A 13934-nucleotide genomic window follows, 5' to 3' on the forward strand; every position below is an offset into this window, starting at 1 on the left:
TTATCACCCAATGAATAATGTTGGACTGGAAAGGGATGGGAAAGATGAGCATCATTTGGAAAGCTAGGATTATATCTCCTGGTGCTGCAGGGCATGGCTTTCCGGGTTCTTCCTTATGCGATGTGTTATGCTTCACAAGAAAGGCCTGGAAAGAGGAGACAGGAACTGGTACTGCAAAGCACATAACACCTGGGTTCACTGGAAATGATGTGTGCACACACAGGAAAAATCATGCAACAGAAAAGGATGGCATTGATGGAGTAACATCATATTACTCAGAGATGGGATGCCAAAATGTGTAAGGAGGGTTCAGTCAGTTCCAGATCACTTCAGCTTAATAAAAAGTGTAAATGAGGTTGTCTGGATCTTCACACTACAAAGATCTCCAGTATAAACAGACAGGCTGCACCTCTGTAAAGGTTCAAAGAAATGCCTGCTTTCAAATACGGAGAGTTTGTAGCCACAGCACAGCCTTTTGTCTCAAGCCTAGTGGTAACAATTTATTTTTCTTTTTCTTGATTTGGCTGCATCTGTCCATTTCCAAGGCAGGTCTTACTCACCTGTAACTGCTGCTTTTCATGACAAAATCTTGTTTCCTCTCAGTGGGACTGGGTTACTAATTGACTGAAGACGAAGAGAGGGTGGAAAACTGATAAGTGATATTTTTCAGAATAAATGCAATCAAGGGCAAAAATTAATCCCTTTGCCAATTCAATTTTCCTGTTTCCAAGTACACAGTCTGTTTTAAGGAGGCTTTCCATGCCAGAGGTGTGCAGATGGGTGCCGTGGATAGCCAGAGGGAAGGAGTAGATGAGTGACTGAATGGATCTTTGTCGTCCAAAATCCCCCAGCTCAGCTTAGCACCTGCAGTCTATCAATGCCTCATCACCAGGTTGTCTTCGGCTGACTCCTTTTTTCCCCCCACAAAATTAGGCTTTTAAAAGAAGTTTATAGTGTTTTCACTAATTCCTGCACGAATTCCAGTGTGACGCAGAAGGCTGCCACTTGTACTTCTCAGGACTCGGGACCTTCATCATCAGCTCCAGCTAAATGGGAGGGAAGAGTTTTCTTGAAGAAAGCAGGAAAAAGTAAAGCCATCTAAACACATTAAGTTTCTAGGGGCTTGGGGTCAGGCCACTTTTTCAAGGGACAAAAGCAGAGCCAAGTTGCTTGAGAGCCCACATAGACATGATTCCTGAAACACTGAATTTCCATTCCATTTTGAGAGTCCTAACCACTGCTGCGAACAATAAATATAATGTGTGGTTATTAATATTGTATTAAAAGGCTTCATCTAATGTATTCATTGGGTGTTTTCAATACCAGACCATGGCAGCATTATCTGTGTCTTAATGTACCAGCTACAACTGGTAAAGTGGTCTACCTCAGCTGCCAGCCTGGAGCACTCCTAGCAAATGAGCTCTGCTGCTGGTAAAGCTGCACGGTGGAGCACTTCACTGAAGAGGAGGTTGAAATATGAATGTCTAATAAGGGCTGTGAATGTCTAATAAGGACGTACTTTTTACATCATCCACCAATGGATTAAACAGGTGCTGTTTTCTTGAATGCTCAAAGATGGCATTGCTGATGACTCATGCCAGAACAGGAAGCTCGTTGAACACACTAATGAGAGCGCAGATCTATCTTCCTTCAGGATGCTTGAAAAGCAGTTGGACTCCCTGGCAATTATTCCAGCCGAAAAAGTAATTACTGGCCAGGGTACCAACAATTCTTTAATGTTAAAGGCATAAATGGTGTAGTGTCAAAGGTAAAAGAAAATGTCCCTTGCACTCCTTTAAATGTCCTGATATCTTGAAGGATGAAGTTTCATGATTTGACAGTATTCAGTAATTTGATTCTGTGTATTTTCTTAAGAGTGCTGCTGCACAGGTGCAATAACATGTTAGCGACCATCTTTTTAGCCACAGAATAAAGCATTTTAAACAGCAGTTATATGTTATTACATTCATGTTATCTTTAGCCTTCAGCTTCTCTTCCCTGGTTCACAAATTCTTTGCCAACAGGAGCTCTCACCTTAAGGGACTGACCAGGCTGGAAACTGAACCCTGAAGGGTATTACTGGGTAAGGCAGACCCAGCACTGGCTGGAAGAGAGAGGGAATCCCTGTCTGGGTTTGACTGATGGGTGGGTTTGATTCTTCTTCTATAGCTTTTTTTATGGGCTGTGGATGACTTCACCATTGAAATGGTGGCTCTGTCTTCTTGCATCATGCTTAAAGAGAGGTAAGGAGACACCTTTGCTCTAGTGCTCGAACAGAAGCTGTGCCTGTAAAGTCTACATGGAAAATTAATGTGTGACAATTGGCACCCTATTACAGGAATGCTGCTCTTCCAGACACGTGGTTACTTCCTTGCTGACAAACCCTTGGTTCTGTGATTCCCATGAAGCCATAGGTGTGACTTTGCTCCCTTTACCACCTGGGTGCCTCCAGCTTTCCCTTGCCAGGTTCAGTTTCAAGCATTGACCCTACATCAGCAGTTGGTGGGGATAGGCAATAAAATCCCCTCCTTTCTGGCCTGGACTTATTTGGTGAAGCACTGGAGGGAACACAGCGAGACGGTGCCTTGGGAAGCTCCTCATGAGGAGCGGCATTTAGATTTATACTGACCTACCACCACCTGACTGGTTTATTAATTTGTGCAATCACAACTAATACAAATGACCATAAAATTGACCTGGTCTAGTGGAAGGTGTCCCTGTCCGTGAGAGTGGGTTGGAACTAGATGGACCTTAAGGCCCCCTTTAACCCAAACCATTCTGTGACTCTGTGAAAACTTCCTCAGCCTATAGTCAGCCAGCACATGGTGAGACTCTTCTTGCTCTCACCCTTTGGGACAGGTACACTAATCCTTTCATGGAGTGGTTAGAATTGCTGTCTTATGTTTCCTTGCCTGGTTAACCAGACTGGCAGGTTTTGCCAATCTCTACTGTGGAGAACAGGGAATCAGCTCAGAAAATGGGTGGGTTTGATTCTTCTTCTATAGCTTTTTTTAAGGGCTGTGGATGACTTCACCGTTGAAATGTCACAACAGGTTGTGGCTCTGTCTTCTTGCATCATGCTTAAAGGGAGGTAAGGAGACATCTTTGCTCTAGTGCTCACACAGAAGCTGTGCCTGGGCTTTTGGGACACTGTTAGGCTTTTGGGACACTGTTCTTTTACTGGAGGTGTTAGAGCTACAAGGTCCTGAAGCCACAGACAGCCCCATCTTAGCATAGCCCAAATGTTAGCCCATGAGGCTGGCAAGTTAGGACTGTCTTCTAAAGATAAGAAGAAAAAGAGACACATTGTGGTTAAAATGGCTATTTTGGATGTAATGGTCCCTCCAGTCTTTTTCAAGAGCTGTGTCCTGATAACGTGGGCAAGGGGTGACAGCCCTGCTGTGGCTGCCAGTATGATGGGCAACTCTTTTGGACGGCAGCTGAGCACCCAAGCCTTACAATGACCCTGTGTACAGGGCTCCATCCTGACCACCAATTTGTCTGCCATTGCAGAAAGTTTTGCTTTGCTGGCTTCTGGCTGCTGGGAGGGGAGCCCTTGTCACAGTGCTGCAGTGACTGTGAGGGACGAGGGCTGGCAGCGACAGTGCGCTTGCCTGGTTCCAGGGATCGGTTGGATTTGCCCCTCACCCAGACACATCCTGTCCTTCTGGTTCTTCCTCAAGGGTTTCATCACAGAAAGAGGGTGCTCCTCTTGGCCGCAGCTGATCTCACCACCAGAGGATTTATCCTTAGGTCTGATCTCACTTCTGCTTTTTAAAGCTGTCATTGTGATTCTGTGTTAGGAATCCTCCCTTTCAATGCCAGTTAGGATTGCACAAGGCTTTCTTCCAGTATCTCCTAGCAGAACTGTGCCCCTCAGTCCTTTCTAACCTTTACTTTCTTTGTCACATTTTTGCCATTTTTCTTTCTTTTTCAGAGCTTTCTGACCTGGGTTCTTCAGCTGTGATGTAAATCGGATATATTATCTTCATGCTTTGAAGACATACCTTTATGTTTGGGCTCTTGGAATGGGAGAAATTAGGTTGTGCCATGAGAGATTTATATTGGATATTAAGAAAATTTTTTCACAGCAAGCACTGGAAGAGGCTGCCCAGGGAAGTTTTGGTGTCACCATGCCTGGAGGTATTTGAAAGATATGTAAATATTTCACTTAGGAACATGGTTTATTGGTGGGCTTCGCAGTATTGGGTTGATGGTTGGACTCAATGATCTTAAAGATCTTTTCCAACCTAAACAATTATTGGATTTTATGAAACCCACTGGAATTTTCTGCTACAATTCTGCAGGACAAATTCACATATATTTTTGTAGATGTTCTAGCCTAGATGGGTGTCTTTCTTCTGCTGATCACCGCATAGCATGATAGCATCATCTTCCTTTTGGTCTTACCCCTTTTCATCTCCCCTTCCTACCAATACTATTTTCAGGGTTGGATTTTTAACTTTTCTCCTCTCATAGATTTCTCTGACCTCCCCAGCCTCTGTCTCACCTCCCTGAAGAGTGTGACTGCTGTATTATCATCCTTCTGTTCTTCTGGAAATGTGAATACGCTGCAGAAGACAGGCACTTCATGCACACCATGAAATTAAAATATAAGAATCAATTTAGAGAGAATCTTGAGAGAGAGCATCTAATCCATCTCTCAGCCCTGGAGCACGATCCTATCAAGTTAAATAATTCCCTAATAAGTACTGGTCTAGTTTGTTTTCCCAAGCCACCCAGGATGGAGGATCCACACCTTCCCAGGCAATCAGCTTCACTGTTGTCACTGTTTGAAAATTCCCCCAATGCCTAATCTAAGCCTCCTATATCAGTTTTTCCTATCCAGCCCTTTTTTCTGTAGACATATATGATGGGTGTCCCCTGAGCACGTTTACTGTTTTCACCTTCTCTAATAAATCTTCTTTTCCAGGTCTCTTATTGCTGCAGATTGTGCCTTCTCCTTGCTATGCTTGGTTTCATCTCTAAAAAAGCACATGAAAGGAGCTTCACACCCTCCCTCCATGAGAGGTGGGAAACAGGTGAGTTCTATATAATTCAGTGAGACTAGTGTAGTCATGTTGTTCAGGGAAAGTCCCCCAGGCACTTCAGTAATCATCTTAAATGAAAGGGCATGAAATTAAAATCACCAGAGAGAGTCACATTGTCTCATCTCCCTATCTGTATCTGCAGTCCCATATGTAGCCAAATGGCAGAATCACCCCAACCTAGGTACCCCAAACTGCCTGGGGACATGGTTTTATTCTGTCTGAGGTTTAAGACCATAAGAAATTAATTTTAATCCTGAACAGGCTGCAGTCAGGACTTTGATTTCATTTTAACATATCTACTGTGGCATGAGACTATTTCTAACCTGAAAAAGAATTTCAGGGTGAAGATATAACTCTCCCTTGTTTCCTTGTGATATCAGCTTTATGGACAATGGGGGACTAAAGCCCTCACCCAGTGTGATTCCCACTCTCTTAGCACTTAGCTAAGAAGTGGTCCCACTGGACTACTCAATATAGCGGTAAATATCAAAAGACCACTGTCCTTTGAAGAGGTTAGTCTCAAATGGGAAGGGGGCTTGTGGGCACTTCAGTTCTTCCTGGCTCTCAATGCAAAAAAAGTCCTGGAAGGTCTGTGTCCAGTATGGTGCAGGACAAGAGGATATCTTCAGGGTAGAGTATGGTTTCAATCAGGCAGCACATCCTGATAAAACCTGCACATGAGACTGGGAACCTGTGAGCCAATGGCAAATTGGTCACTGCTGCTTGTCATTAGCCCATCATGAGATGCCAGGGCATGGAAAACCTGCTATAACCTTACTTAATCTGTGACCAGGCTGTCTCAGAGCCACATCAACGCTTTCTCTTTGCTGACTTGGTTTAATTTAAAGCCCAGAAGGACAATAGGATGCTTTCTTATCAACTTCCAAGTGTTTATTATCAAATCCCAAATGCTGGAGTACTGGCATTGCTGCTCTGACATATTCAACCCCAAGAATCCTTGACCGAGCCTGCTCCAAGTTGTGCCTTGGCAGTCATTTTGCAAACTGAAGCTGCACTGTGGCTTGGAGAGGAAGCTCACTGCTCTGACACTGTCTGCTTTCCTGCTGTACTCTGGGCATGAGAGCTCCTGACGCTATGATGGGAATGATGAGATGGGAAACCAGCCATGAAAAACTCAGCCACAAGGGAATTTCCCGGCTGGTCTTTGCTATACTTTGCTTCTTTGGGCCTAACAGTGAGAACACAACACGGCTTTTCAAATGGTTTATTCTCCATCATTCATATGGATGGCAGAGGCTGAACAATGCTCAAAGTCTGCACCAGAGACATGCCTGATACCACCAGGAAAGCCAGTCTTACCCCATGGGCTGCTCACTCTGAACAGGGGAAAGACAAACAGCATCACTGGTGTGAAGAAAAAAGGAAAAACCTGCATTTTAAAAGAAAAAGCAAACACTGGTGTTAGTGCTCAGCAGTATATATATTCTTCAGAGAACTTCCCCAACCTCCACTTCCCCAAAACATCCCCTTTCCTTCCAGTTTATAAAGCCCTCGTGGCACACAGTGCTGTGTTGGGCAAGACTTGGCATCTCCCTGTGCTTACATCCCACAGCATGAGAGTATCCCTTGGACTCAGCTTCCTCCTGGCTTTCCTGGACCCAGGTGAGTTTTCCACTGGGACCTGCGGGGTTATGAGACATGGAAGAGGCTGGGAACGGGATGCTTTGTGTGTGAGGCTATCGCTGCTGTCTGAGCCATAATCCATCTTGGCGGATTGGCACTGCAGAGGGGAGAGGGTGACCAGTCTTGGGGGTCTTTGGTCTTGTGGGCCAACGTGCCCATGTACTGATGAGGGTGTTGGCATTTACAACGTGAGCGTGCAGTCTGGTTTTCTGTGGTGCTCACAGGAGGTGCAGCCAGGACAGTCATCAGAGTGATTCAGGTTACTCTGAGGCAGCCAGACTTTTGGTCAGCTGATTCAATCTCCAGGCTCATTTATTTTACTCATGTCCAGGGTTGTGTGACATTTTAGACATAATGTCAACTCAACTGTCCTTCAGCTCTGCTCCAGAAAAGCGCAGCTGTCTTGGAGGTCTTGGGTCACACCGGCCACTCCAAGTAGATGCCACAGCCACTGCAAGGTGTCTTGTTTGGCACCTGGGTTTAGGGAAGTGACATATGTCCTGGACCTGTTAATCTACATGCTGGACCCTTGTGGGTGTGTGTCATGGAACAGATACTGTTTGTCTTCTGTTGAAATACATGCTATTCCTTTCTAAGTGTTTCCTGCTGACCATCTGATATTCTGGTCTGCTTAAAGTATTTCAGCAGGTATCTGGTGAAGTGGTTTCCCCTAATGCCCACAAAGAGATATACGAAGAGATAGTGCTTACAAAGGGAGTCTCCAGTTTGTACAGAGTACAGTCAGTACCTGCTGGCAGCTCTTATTGCCCAGGCACTCGGGTGCCCTTGTTCACTGCAAAGAGAGAATTTGGGGTCTGTGAATTCAGGGACACTTGAGTGCCTGCCAGGATGAAGGGATTTGTAGGGCTGCTGCCATCAGCAAGTCCAGGAAAACCCTAACACATATTGCACAATGAAATAGGAAAAATAAGAGAAGAGAAATATGGAAAGTGCTGATCAGTGCTGAAATCAAACATCAGCAAAAGGAGAAGTGAGATCCCTTATGACTGCTGCTCAGGAATGTGTCCTCTTCTCCCCAGGGACCTGCCTCCAGTGTGAGATTTGTCACAGCATGGGAAAAAGCTGCTCTGGCCCCATGAAAACCTGCACTGGTGCTGAAGACACCTGTGGCATTATTCTGCATGAGGTCCTAATAGGTAAGACATCCTCTATGTGTGCCAGTGTGGCTTTCAGAGTGAGGCTGGCTGGGGCACTTTTCTCTCTCCCCACTTTTGTCACTGGTAGTATGGTCCATCCTTGGATAATCTGTTCATTTTCCTTTTACTGACAGAGGTCTCAGAGATCAGTATAGTCTGGGACAAGAAAAGCTCTTTATTCCTCTATTTTGAGAAGCAGTTTCCTGCTGGGAGGGTTTAATTCTTAGTTGTGGAGGGAGGGACCAAAGCCTCATAGTGGGAGGAGACACTGGCTTTTAATTCTGGCTAAGGTGAATAGTTGAGTCAAGAGGCTGAGAGGCTGAACCATAACCTACACTAAACTACTGACTCTAGTACTGGGGGTGCACTGATGATTTGTGGAGAAAGAAGTATGCCCATCCTCGAGCAGGGATGGGGACACCATGCAACCATGCCATGCCACCAGGGCTGAGCTATCACTATATCATCGTAATCATCATCATCAATCAGTTTAGGTTGGAAGAAACCTTGAAGATCATCTATTTTCAACCCCCCTGCCCTGGGCAGGGAGAACGTTCCACTAGAACAAGTTGCTCAGAGCCCCATCCAGCCTGGCCTTGAACACTGCCAGAGATGGGAGACATCCACAGCTTCCCTTGGCAACTTGTTCCAGTTTCTCACCACCCTCATTGTCAAGAATTTCTTCTTAATGTAATCTTAATCTACCCTCTTTCAGTCTGAAGCCATTCCCTCTAGTCCTATTAGTCCATGTCCTTGTCAAAAGCCCCTCTCCAGCTCTCTTGGAGCCCTTTAGGCACTGGAAGTTGCTATAAGGTCACCTTGGAGCCTGCTCTTCTCCAAGCTGAACAACCCCAACTCTTTCAGCTTGTCCTCACAGGAGATGTTGTCAATCAGTAACCATGGAAACCGTGGTTGATAAGTTAAAGCTGGTGCTGAGTCCTGACACAGCAGGACACTCAGTTGTGTTAGAGGCATGGCCTCGGTGGTTGCTCAACCTTAGTGATGTGCTTGTTGCCTTTTAGGCTGGAGGCTGGCTCATATCCTACCAGCTTTGTTGTTGGCAGCTCCAGTGCCTGTCTTCTTCTGCTAGTGCACCCTCCCTTCATCCTTCAAGCACCTCAGCAGACTCAATTTAGCTCTTCTGCTCCCCTTTACACCTCTTGGTCTTGGCTGATGGGGTAGACCAGGCTTGCCTGTGCCAAGATACTTGTGGCTGTGATGGACTATGTGCTCTGCAGACCATACACAGGCTGAGCAAGCCTGTGCTGTGGGTCAGAGGCATGTGTCACACCATAATCTCTGCAGATGGGGTGCCCTGGCTCACTGGTGATGCTTCTCAGGGGGTTTAGGGGTCCCTCTCAGGCCCCGGGACAGCTGCCTAGAAGTTGGTACAGGAACTCGCAGGAGGGGAAGGGAGTTACTTTGTGTTGAACAACTTGGCACTGCCTTCTACTTCATGACAGGGGGGATGGCCATCTCTTCATCCATCAAGTCCTGCCTGCCAGCCCACATCTGCCACCTTGGCCCTGTCACCGTGAACTATGGGAAGGTGAAAGCAAAGAGCCACTTGGTTTGCTGCACGGGCGATGACTGTCGGACCACCTCTGTGTCATGTAAGCTCTTTTTTTTCCTCATAGCCCATCCCCTCTCTGTCTGATCCATCCCAAGGTTATGCCTTCCAGGCTAAGCCATCGCCTGGGTTATTCCCCTCATTCCCTCATTGAAACCAGCTACAGCTCATGTATTTCATTCCAGTGCCACCAGATAACGATGTGCCCAATGGATACCAGTGTCCTGCCTGCTACAGCGTGGACTCCTTTCAGTGCGGTAATGAAGTCGTAAACTGCACTGGATCTGAAGACCAATGTGTTGACCTTGCTGGGTTAATGAATGCTGGTAACTGCCTTTTATTTGGGGCCGTTTTTCTTCTGCTTGGTAAAATGGGTGAAACTAGCCTAAGATAAAGCACTGCTGACATAAAAATGGGCAAAAGATGTGAAATAAAGAGAGGAAGAGACAAGGAACTTGAAGTCGAAAACTGAGAATTTCAAGATGATCAAAGGGCAGGCTTTGTTTTTCCTTCCTTCTGCCCTATCATGCATGAATAATTGCTGGAATTCCTCATAGCATGGCATAACTGAGACCAAGAGTGGAACTGGTTTCCTGGGGCAATCTGGTACACGGGTGTGTAACAAACCTGACCAAGGCCCTGAACCTGCTGGCCTTAGCTAGGATGTATGAGGGTGAATCTGGATTTAAGCCAGTTGCCAGCTCAGTGGAGGTTCAGATGGAGCTTTGTGGAAACACTGGATTTCCCATGGGGTAATACCAGCCACTGGGGACAAGACACTGTTGCAGCGGCGCTTCTGCATGAGGAAAGCCAGGGACAAGTCCTTCCCCATGAAGTCCAGCCTTCGAACAGCTCCTTCAGAAATCTTTTTCCCACCTCAGATCCTGTAATTAGAGACAGGAAAGTAGACAGCAATTTTCCTGGTCACTCTCATTTCTGCCCCTGCTACAGGTAAAAGACTTCCACCTTTCATGACAGTCACATCTGTGTTCCACCAGGCAGGAAAAAACCCATGGAAATAAAGGGCAGCAACACCAGCTGTAGAAGCAGATTGAAAAACAATTATCTTGTATATGGTTATATGGATGAAGTTCCTTTGAGTTGATAACATTGCTAGTTGATGATGTGATGCCTGAAGGTCCTTGCTGCAGACTTTATTAATGTGCTGTCCAAACCCTAAATTAGATAATGTTTCACAGAGACAACATGAAGGAAAACAGGAATTTTCTTAGTCACAGCAATGGAAAGAGTGGCAAAATTAATTCAGTGTACCACTGAAATAAAAAATGCTCCTAACTTGTCTTGACTTGATTGATCAGCCTCTGTGAGTGGAAAAGGCCTGTGCAGTGTGATAAACTGTGCAGAGGAAGCAGCAGTGTAGGGCAGCACAGGAAGGTGAGGAGCTAATGAAGTACCTTTACACATTATTTGTATTTGAGATAAAATTGTCTGACAAAGTATTCCAGACCTCCATAACCTACACAGCAGAGAAACATGAGCAGCATTAGCAAAAGCAAGCAACAGGAGCAAGAATATCTGAACGGGGAGTTAGGCACTCAGCACCTGCTCAGGTCTCCTCCTCTGGGAAATGCTCCAGTGGTGGCAAAGGACAAGTTCAGGTTTCAGTGGGCTTGTCAGTAGGTTTCTCTCTTGGTTTGGCTAAAATCCTATAAAGCCTTTGAGAATGAATTCCTCTTAATAGATGGCTCAGGCTGTATTGTCTTTGAGACTTCTCAGCTCCATGTCAAATCTGACTGAGAGAAAGTCATCCAGTTCGAATGTCATGAGAGGGTCAGAGAGAGGAGGAGACAATGAATACCTGGAGTACTGTTACACAGCCCTGGTTTCTTTAGGAAGCCAAAGTTTGGGCAGAAGAATCTTTTAACATGAGAAAGATAACTACTTAAGAAATTTTCACTTTTTAAATTGAAATACTTAGAAGTTTTGAAAGTCATCTTTATTCAGCAGAAAGAAAGAAGACAAACCTTGAACTGTTTGTATTTGAAGTCAACAAAGATGGCCTTGCTGTTTCCTCACCTTTTTTCAGGGGATGGGAACAGACAGGGCTGGCAGGTTTGGAACCAACTGGATGTAACAAATGGGCAGTTCTTGGATTGGAAATGGGGACTGCACAGGCCAGGGTGGGAATAATGTTGGGGATTGGATCCCCTGATGCATGTATTTCTTGTATTTCCCCTGCATAGGTGGACTGTCTCTGAAAGCTGCCATGAAGGGCTGCACCACCATTTCTGAATGCAGTATGGTAGGAGATGGAAAAAACAGCCTGGGGATGATGGACATAAAGTTGAAACGGTTCCAATGCAGACCAGCTTCTGCTTTGCGCAGTGTGGTGTTTGCTGGGGTTGCCTCTCCACACACAACCATCCTTCCTGTCCTGTCAGGATTCATCTTGGAGAAGGTACTTTTCTGACTCTCAGTAGTGCTGGGTTGAGCAAAACCCACAGCAAACTCCAGCAGTGGTGTGCAACTTAGTCCTGTTCGCTGTAGCTTCTTCTGTATGGGGATTTTGTTTTCTGATTAGCTCTTCTTTTATATTTTCACAGAATAAAGACAGCACTTACACTTATTTTGTTTCCTCCTTTATATAATCTCATTTAAAGCTTCATCAGTTCAATTGTGGTTGGTTTTGTGTTGCATTCTCTCACTGCTTTGTCCACACTGGGACCACATGAGACTGTATGAGGTCTTCAGACCCTGCACAGGAAGTGGGAGCTCTCAAGACAGCCCTAGAGTCTACATCCACTATCTCAGTATAAGTGGCAACTTACAAAGCCACTTTTCCAGGCTCTGAAAAGGACTGGAGATGAGTTCTTGGGAGGTTCACTCTGAGTAGAAAGGTCACTTGCCCCTTTTTCCATCCCTTGTATCTTATTTGTCTAAGTAGGAGGAGTGCCTCAGCTCAGAGGGCTGCTTGTGCCCCTAGGCAGCTGTGAAATAGTATTTGCTTCGGAGATAAGTTACTGCAATAAGCAACCTGCTTCTGGCAGGAGATTTTCTCCTCATGGTTGTTCTTTTTGCCTTACCAGACACTCTCCCATTTAGTCTTAAGTTTCATGATTATCTGGAATAAATGCTTATGTTGGGAACATTTAATTTCATAAAATAGATAGCTTTCCATGGTGACAGACTGCTGGGAGTCCAACTAATGGGAAGCTTCAGCTCAATGCCTTTTTCTCTTCTGTTGGCTGAACTACACCCACACCTTGTGTAGCCTCCCCACTTCTACATTCACCACCCCCTGGCTGTTCTGCCCCAGCTACCCCTTGCCTCATGGGTATCCTTGAGCTTGTATCACAAAAAAAAACACTGAAGAAAAACACCTCATCAGGCAGCACTGCCATACCTGGGAGGTAGTACCTGCTGTAGACTTAAAGATGAAGTGGTGGGAGCTCTGGGAAATGCTGGGGTGTACAGTGAAGGAGGGGTGTTAGCAAACTTCAGCATCTTCTTGTGTGTCTGTTCCCAGATGAATGGCCCACTTCTGGAGCAGACTACAGGACTGTTAAGCAAAGTTCATGGTTGTGTCTGCCCCTAATAGCCCCAGCTCACAGTGCAGTGTTTTGGGCATGGAGTTCCCAGGATCAAGCAATGCAATTTCATCTCCTGATTCAATGCTAGGAAAGCCTTGGCTGCTGAAACCAGACCATAAGATGTGGCAGTAGTGAGATGACTATGCCTACATGTGCATGCATGAATGTATATCTGATCAGCTTATAACTTGCGGCAAGGGGACTGAATGTTCTTGTAGTTTTTTTCTCCCCAGAATTTCACTTCTTCCCAAGCAGACTGAAACTCCTTTCTTCCTAGTATTCCCTCCAAATTATTCGGGATAAAATTTCATGTTATCTATTATAATAAAGGGGTGTGGGTTTGAGAGTGAAAATTAATTTTTTGGGGTGGGGAGTGAACTGATAATACAGATTTAATGCAGGGAAAGAGTCTGGTTAGACTCAGTTAATTATTTGCAGAGGCTGTACAATTACAGCACCGACGTTAGAGAAGGAACACAGCTCCCTCTTTGTGGTGTAGCAATACACTGATACTGCAGCGACCCACTCCTTCAGCATTTTTCCAGATCTGATAACATCCTGGAATTAAAAAAATTCTTTATCTATGTAAGTACATTATCCCTGAACACATCTCCTGCATGCTCATGCGGAACATTACATTACATTACTGTCCATGGAACCCCCATGGCCGATCTCGATCCACTTCAATGGCTCAACCTTTCTCTTTCTGTTCATTCCACTCCGACCTGTGATGTTATCAGGATGGAAAAGCTGAATGGATCTGTTCAGCCTGGTCAAGACTTGGGTGATACACATCCAGAGAGCCATGGTGCTGGGGAAGTATTTCAGGGAGGACAAGGTGGAGAGCAGACAGCAATATTTCTGACAAGGGTTTGTGGTGCAGAAAGGAGAAGCAGCTTAATTTGGACCTCTAACTCAGTGTTGTGGCAAACAAAGCTGTTGCAATCTGTGGCTGCATAAA

General features: G+C 45.4%; 1 protein-coding gene across 1 annotated transcript; it reads left to right on the top strand.

Annotated features, from left to right (window-relative positions):
- Positions 1 to 4949: 4949 nt before the first annotated feature.
- On the top strand, positions 4950 to 12009 carry LOC104694808 (phospholipase A2 inhibitor subunit gamma B-like). Its single transcript, XM_010408259.3, has 6 exons — positions 4950 to 5042; positions 6625 to 6674; positions 7736 to 7852; positions 9316 to 9465; positions 9608 to 9748; positions 11627 to 12009. The coding sequence occupies exons 2-6, from the start codon at positions 6626 to 6628 to the stop codon at positions 11851 to 11853; spliced, it is 684 nt and encodes a 227-aa protein (XP_010406561.1). The 5' UTR covers positions 4950 to 5042; position 6625; the 3' UTR covers positions 11854 to 12009.
- Positions 12010 to 13934: the final 1925 nt, after the last annotated feature.

Source organism: Corvus cornix, chromosome Z (assembly GCF_000738735.6).
Source record: "Corvus cornix cornix isolate S_Up_H32 chromosome Z, ASM73873v5, whole genome shotgun sequence".
NCBI lineage: Eukaryota > Metazoa > Chordata > Aves > Passeriformes > Corvidae > Corvus > Corvus cornix.